The 7,760-nt window shown below is 41.4% G+C and overlaps 1 protein-coding gene across 1 annotated transcript; it reads right to left on the reverse strand.

Moving 5' to 3' along the window:
* Positions 1-219: 219 nt before the first annotated feature.
* LOC127778245 (uncharacterized) lies at positions 220-6,805 on the reverse strand. The gene is made up of 7 exons (XM_052304819.1): positions 6,660-6,805; positions 6,553-6,567; positions 6,298-6,372; positions 6,115-6,201; positions 1,639-1,722; positions 796-1,104; positions 220-678 (listed from the first exon to the last, which is right to left on the reverse strand). The coding sequence occupies exons 1-6, from the start codon at positions 6,803-6,805 to the stop codon at positions 930-932; spliced, it is 582 nt and encodes a 193-aa protein (XP_052160779.1). The 3' UTR covers positions 220-678; positions 796-929.
* Between the last annotated feature and the right edge of the window lie 955 nt (positions 6,806-7,760).

Raw genomic sequence — 7,760 nt, forward strand, 5'->3', positions numbered from 1 at the left:
AAAAATTAATTACAGAATCCGTCGGTGAACTGCAAGACGAATTTATTAAGCCTAATTAATCCGTTATTAATAAATGTTTACTATAGCACCATATTATCAAATTATGAAGCAATTAGCACAAATAGTTAGATTGCTAGGAAAGTTTGTACCAGCAGATGCAATGTGTAGGTGAAACTAAAAGAAATGAAATAAGCTTTACCATTGCCCCAGGCTATGTGATCCGATGTCTTTAGATAAAAATCCATGAAAGATGGACATAGTCAAGGCACCAGACTAGTAACCATTACTGTTCAGTGACAACAAACACATACTAACGGCTAACTAGCTGGCGCTGCTGCCGGGCTAATGCTGAACGCACACGATGCATCAAAAGCATCGCATCCTCCTCATCTCCATCCTCGGCAACGGGCGGTAGCGGTGGTGGTGGCAGAGACGGGAGTGAACTCATCTCAACTCTCGTCATATGAGTAAAATCAGTCTGACCCCGGCGAACCAGCCTCTTAACCCACCACGTGAGTACAATGATGATACCAACAAAACAGAATACAATCACGATGATAATTGCCGTGAGGTTGGCATTGCTTAGTCATCGGGTATCAGACCTGGATGGAGGAGGCGTCGTAGGTGGAGGAGGCGGCGTAGGAGACGGTGGCGGTGACGGTGGCGGTGGAAGAGATGCTACAGACAAATATTTAATATCAGTCCAGAGAGAATATATATTCCTTGGCGTATCTATTAAATAAACTACACAATCAAATTAAACAAAAAGATGTTGAATATTTGAACTACGTTTACCTTCGAGACAGTGATCCAGGGTAGATACGTTCTTGGTGCCGCGGCACTCCACATATAAGGTCAGAATCACAGGAGGAGTTGTACCGTTTGAAAATATGACGGAGGACTCTGCCACCGGACAGAAACATCCAAAGTCAACCACGGCTGCGATGGCACGGCAGCAAGGTCGGTCTGGGACATTCTCCATGCATGCCCCGACGACCTCTGCCGCTAGCTGTGGTGCATCGCAAACCTCCTCCCCGAGGAAGCGACGAGCGGCAGCTGGTCGGCTTGCGTACCCTCTCGCCGGTGTCAGCGCTGGTGCGACGCCTGTACCACCGGAAATATAATTATTGGTTAGACAATATAATTAAGGAAAGAAGCTGCAAATTTCGTTTCTGCTCCTACTTTGATATCTAATGTTGATTTTACTTCCTACTTTATAGTGTTTTCGTTTTTGCTAACACTTATTTTTTAACCGAACGATAGTTGTGCCTCTACATTGAATAGTGAAGATAACGGTGTTGAGTAATTGACAAAAGGACATTTATACCTTCTCCTATTTATCTTCATTAATTGTGTTTTTCCCCTATGTTATATATATTGCTTTGGAACTTTATTTATGTGAATATATTTAAAATTGAATGACGCAAGTTGACTGATATAATTGTTATATTAGTGCACATATGTCATTATTGGGCTGCATATGTGTTTATATATAAAAAAAATCAAAAAAATGTGAGAGCAAAAGAAAAACCTAAAATGTAAAGGCAAAACTAATATAAGGCATTAAAGTAGGGGCAGGAATGAAGTTGCCCCTTGAATAAACGCAACATGTAGATGTAGGTGGATCAGGGTCCTTACGTCCTGGGAGCTCGTGGCGAGGTGTCGCTGGCAGCGACGGCGACAGACTCCTCGTGACAGTGGACCTTGTGAGTATCTCGGGACCTGAAAATTAGGGCTTATTTAGTAGTAGAGAAAAAGTTTTGGGTTTGGTTGTCCCATCGGATAAACGGACACGTATTTGAAGTATTAAACGTAGTATAATAACAAAACTAATTATAGATTTCGTCAGGAAACTGCGAGATGAATTTATTAAGCCTAATTAATCCGTCATTAGCAATGTTTACTGTAGCACCACATTATCAAATCATGACACAATTAGGCTTAAAAGATTCGTCTCGCAGTTTCCTGACGGAATATGTAATTTGTTTCGTTATTACACTACGTTTAATACTCTATTCATGTGACAGCGTGGAAATTTTGTAAAATCAAAGTGTTTTTTTATTGTTATTCTGTGATGAACAATAGGCATTGGAGATTATTGGTTTTGATATTTGGAATTTATTTTCGAAGTGGTTTTGGAGATGATTGGAATTTGCAGGTGAATAGGGAGAGTATTGGCGGTGATGGATCAGGAGTCGGTTTGGGGATAAGACAATGCCCGTGACAGTCAGATATCATGCGGGATACTTAGGCTAGAGTTCAATGCACTTGGTTGGTGAAGATTCCATATGGCATACGAGTCGAATTTGGAAGGAGTCCAAATTTGGTATGATTGGTTATGTAAAGTTTGTTTCTTGTACGAGAAGGTTTTCTATGGGGATTAGGACTTCTAGTTTGAGTTTGGTTCGTGGCTTTAGGCTGCCTACCTCATGTATAAATAGAGAGGGAGTGTGAGGCTTCCTGGTATCGCTTTTGGGAGCAATTGAGTTGATAGTTTAGTTAGGGTTCGAGTTTAGTCGAGATTTTTGTAAGGAGTGCTGTTGTTGCACTTTGTAAACATAGAGAGAAGCAATAAAGTTGTTATCTACTTTGAGAGTTCTTCGATTTGTGTTTTCTCGGGTTCTGCGGTCTAACCGACGACACACCGGCGGCGACTTCAAGCGCAGCTGCTAATCTCGGTGGTTCGACCGGTACTACAACCTCGGTCAGACTGACGATATCCGAGCGGTTAGACCGGCACATCTACTTTGGTCAGACCGCGATTCGTTGAATTTGAGGGTAACTTTTAATTCCGCAAAATGTTTGGGTTTTTGGGTATACCAACCATTCACCCCCCTCTGGTTGGCTTAGTTCTTTTGTTTCGATCCTACAAGTGGTATCAGAGCCTCATTTTCTTCTTTGGATTTTAAATGATCTAGAGTTGTTTTTCCATGGCTAATAAATTCACAGCTAAGCCCCATGTTTTCGATGGAACGGATTTTCCGTATTGGTGTAGTAAGATGCAATCTTACATTATGGCTGGGGATCTTGATATTTGGAGAAAAGTTTCTAATCCTTATGTAATTCCTGAACAAATTAATATTGCTGCTTTAAAAACTGAATTTGAACAAAATTGCAAAGCTCGCAATATTCTTTTGAGTGGGATTTCTCATTTGGATTATGATCGTATTTCTCATCTTCAAACCGCCAATGAGATTTGGATTGCTTTGAGTAATTTTCATCAAGGAACTACTAATATTAAAGAACATCATCGGGATCTTTTTAAAAAGGAGTACATAATATTTGAGAAGAAACCTGGAGAAGCTTTGGATAACTATCTTTCTAGGTTTAACAAAATTTTGAGTGATCTTAGATCTGTTGATTCTTCTTATGATGTTAATTACACACAATCTGAGGTTTCTCGTCACTTTTTGAATGGTCTTGACATGTCTATTTGGGAGATGAAAGTTACATCATTTTAGGAGTCTGTTGATATGTCTACTTTGACTTTTGATTTGCTTTATACAAAACTTAAACACATGAGATGAATATTCTTTCTCGTAAAGTTGATTCTAAGTCTAGTGCTTTGGTTTCTTCCTCGACTTCTTTGGATGTTGGTGTTTCTTCATCGAAGTCTTCTATTCTTGCTTTAATTAATGCCATATCCGATGATCAACTCGAACAGTTCGAGGAGGAGGATTTGGTTTTGGTTACTAACAAGTTTTCTCAAGTTAGGTACAGAAAAAAGGTGGACCAAATCGGTGCTTTGGATGTGGTTCTCCTGATCACCTTCGTTCGCATTGTCCAAAGCTTGGGAGAGGCAAGAAGGAAGACAACGGTGGAGAGAAGACCAATAATGACAACAAGCCAAAGAGTGCATTCAAAGGGAAGAAGATCAAGGAGACTCTCAAGAAGGCTTTTGATCAAGTCTACGCCGCTTTTGAGCCACTAAGCGATGTAGATGGTGAAAGTGGAAATGAAGTTAAGGGAAAGAACATCTCCGGTGTTTGCTTCATGGCACGTGGTGAATCGGATTTAGAGTGTGAAGACAATGAGGTACGTTCTTTTGAGGAAGATATTCTTATTTTAAGTGCAAAAAATAAGAAGTGTGAGAAGATGTATAGAAAACATGAGTTTATTATTGAATCCCTTAATTATGAAATTGCTAGATTAAAATCTCTTATTCCCAATGATGATGATTGCAAAAGTTGTGAGGTTTTAATGAATGAAATTTCTAAAATTAGAGATGTAAATGCTACACATGATTTGAAAAATAGATATTCTCTAGCTCTTGGATTTGCTTTGCACACACGCACTTTGGATGAGTTGTTTTTGACTAAAAAGTTGTTGCAAAAATATCAAATTGCTTTTCGTACTAGTTTGATGTTTAACATAATTTGTGCCAAAAAGTTAAAACAACCACACGATGTTTTGGATTGCTCAACATAAAGATGCGTTAGGTCGTGTTGAGTACATGGAAGATATTGTGAAAACCAATGAAGTGTTTTCTTGCCCCAAATGTCGTAAAAGCAAGGGGTGTCATGGTAGATTGTAAAAATTGTGCTAATTTGGAAAAAGAGGTTTCTTATCTGAAAAGTTCTTTGCAAAGATTTTCTAATGGTAAGAAACAACTTAACATGATTTTAGATCAATCTAAAGTGACTAGCTACAATAAGGGTGTTGGTTTTGATGTTCATGATTATTTCACCAAAAATCAACCCAATGTTTTGAGTGTAACTGAACGTGGTGATATTTTGACAAAACCAAATGTTGAGAAAACAGTTTTTAAGTATGCCGGAATTTTGCCTTATCTTTCTGCAACACTCAAAAAACAAAAACAAATCTTACAAAACCATCTTCTAAAGAAAACTATACTTGTTTGTTTTTTTGGGAAAGATGGATATCTTGTTGGTTTTTTGTTTCGGATTAGCTCGTAAACAGAAAAAGGAGAGAGAAATTGCTTTTGCGAAATCGAAGTGGCAAAAATTTGGTTTTTCCTCGTGGAAACCGGTCAGACCGCAGTGGGTTTCGTTTTCGGGTTGTTTGTTTGGATATCCGTGATTGTTTCATATTTATGGCTTCTAGATGAATACTATACGTATGTAATACTGTTGTTTGCTACTAATAAGTCAAGTTGGAGATAGCTTGGTCTCGGAATATGATTTCTTTGTTTGATTCATGTGTAGGTGACTTGATGTCTCGGGAGAGTATTGCCGGTGATGGATCGGGAGTCGGCTTGGGGATAAGACGATGTCCATGATGGTCAGATATCATGCGGGATACTTAGGCTAGAGTTGCACGTGGTTGGTGAAGATTCCATATGGCATACGATGGAGGTATTGTGTACGTATAGGGTGCGGAGTCGAATTTGGAAGGAGTTCAAATTTGGTATGATTGGTTATGTAAAGTTTGTTTCTTGTACGAGAAGGTTTCCTATGGGGATTAGGACTTCTAGTTTGAGTTTGGTTCGTGGCTTTAGGCTGCCTACCTCATGTATAAATAGAGAGGGAGCGTGAGGCTTTCCGGTATCGCTTTTGAGAGCAATTGAGTTGATAGTTTAGTTAGGGTTTCGAGTTTAGTCGAGATTTTTGTAAGGAGTGCTGTTGTTGCACTTTGTAAACATAGAGAGAAGCAATAAAGTTGTCATCTACTTTGAGAGTTCTTCGATTTGTGTTTTCTCAGGTTCGACGGTCTAACCGATGACACACCGACGGCAACTTCAGGCGCATCTGCTAATCTCGGCGGTTCGACCGGTACTACAACCTCGGTCAGACCAACGATATCCAAGCGGTCAGACCGGTACATCTACTTCGCTCGGACCGCGATTCGTCGAATTTGAGGGTAATTTTTAATTCCGCAAAAAGTTTGGGTTTTTGGATATACCAACCATTCACCCCCTCTAGTTGGCTTAGATCTTGTGTTTTGATCCTACAAATTTTTCTTTTTTCTTTTGTGAACTAAACAAGGCCTTAATACCAGAACAAATGAGCAAGTTATAAGGTCCGGCAGTACTAGTTCTAGCAGTTGGTTGGCTCAATCCGAGAGCAAAAACCTCCGTATTCACACAAGTACTCCAGAAAATCCAGATTCATCATTCGGGAGAAAGTGAGGCTATGCATGTTACTTAATTAGTACCTCCGGAGACAGCGGCAAGGCGATCCCTGGCGATACCGTCCGCACCGCTGAGCTGTGGAGGCGGCTTCCCGGTGGACGGCGCCTCTCCTGCAAAATAAACATCAACATGTTAGAAGCACACGGCCACACGCCATTATCAATCTCCACGAATTGATAAACAGAATCAACGTTCATGACCCATACGTGCAGCAGGGAGCATGCGGCGGCCTGAGAGCTGCCCGACGCTGATGGCGGTGTCTGCTGCAGCACGACCTGCAACTGCAACTCACGGGTTATCGTCGGCGTCAAACAGCTAGTAGATAGACACCAAAACATCCGACCGAACGGAACGGTAGAGAGACATCACATAAGCAAATACATCAAGCGGCAGACGAAAACACACAGAGAAATAGAAGGGAGGGGAGAGGGATCGAGGCAGTGCAGGGTGCATGTACGAACCTGCAAAGGAAGAGGCGGGCGCGCGGGAGAGGGAGACGTGGGGGGAGGGCTCGCGGGACGCCTTCGCCATGGCTCCCGGCTGGGTCCCGACCGCGGCCGCGGCGGTGGGCGAGCAGGAGAGGGAGACGTGAGGGGCGGGCTCGCGGGTCGCCTTCTCCATGGCTCCCGGCTGGGTCCCGACCGCGGCCGCGGCGCCGGGGAAGGCGACGGCGAGCACGCCGAGGAGGACGGCGGCGAGGAGCGAGCGCTCCATGGATCTCTCTCGCCTCTCTCTCTTCCCCTCTTAGCTTTTTCCACACGCAGGGAGCGAGCGAGAGAGAGAGAGTCTTATATAGACGGAGGCAAAAGCGTCGACGAGAAGCTATGCGCTTTACCACGCCGGCAGCATGGAGCGATCTGGAGCGCAGGATCGGCCAGCTGGATCGGTGGACGGTGGCGATGGGCGTGCCGCCTGGCGCGGCAGCTCTGCGGCGGCACGTCAGTGGGGCCCGGGGTAGCGTTGCGGACATCACCGAAGGCAATTTCATTTCGCGTTTTCAAATTTCACCTGCACTCCCAAAAAGTACAGAGGATGGTAATTTCTTATCGTGTAATACTATCTGCATTATTATTATTATGAAGAAATGATTTTTTAAAAAATAAATTAAATTTTTGCCTAAGTTTTTTTTGCACAAGTTCTATTTTGAATCGTCCTTAAATTTTCATTTTATACAAGTTTTATTTTCTATCATCCTTAAATTTCATTTTATTTTGTACAACATTTATCGACAATAGTCCAAAGTAAAAAAAAAATAGTTAAAGTGTGGCCTCAGTTCAAATTCATGTAAAATTATGATCCAAAGTGCAATGAAAGGCACAACTACTTTTTAAAGTTGTTTCATAATATAAGGCGTGCACACATGTCATTAACTAGCACACATTTTTTTACTAAATATTATTATTTAAATCCTCCACTATCAAGATCTCTAATTTTATTGAGTGTATGCATTTTATTTATTAGGGTAATCCAAGCTATAATGTGATAATAATTATTTCTTGGTCTTTGGGTTAAAAGTGGTTGTGCCTTATATTTTAGTCTGTTTAGATCCATGTGGAATGACAAATGAAGAATGGCAAAAGTTTTGGGCTGTGTTTAGTTCGTGTGCCAATTTTTTTTAAGTATACGGATACACATTTGAAGTATTAAACATAGACTAATAACAAAATAA

Source organism: Oryza glaberrima, chromosome 7 (assembly GCF_000147395.1).
Source record: "Oryza glaberrima chromosome 7, OglaRS2, whole genome shotgun sequence".
NCBI classification, from domain to species: Eukaryota; Viridiplantae; Streptophyta; class Magnoliopsida; order Poales; family Poaceae; genus Oryza; species Oryza glaberrima.

Excerpts from the sequence above, each read along its gene's own strand:
- LOC127778245 (XM_052304819.1), bottom strand. The coding sequence starts at position 6,805 with ATGGAGCGCTCGCTCCTCGCCGCCGTCCTCCTCGGCGTGCTCGCCGTC. Across the intron at positions 1,723-6,114 it reads CCTTGCCGCTGTCTCCGGAG|GTCCCGAGATACTCACAAGG; the intron begins GTACTAATTAAG and ends CCTAATTTTCAG. Across the intron at positions 1,105-1,638 it reads TCGCCACGAGCTCCCAGGAC|GCGTCGCACCAGCGCTGACA; the intron begins GTAAGGACCCTG and ends CCGGTGGTACAG.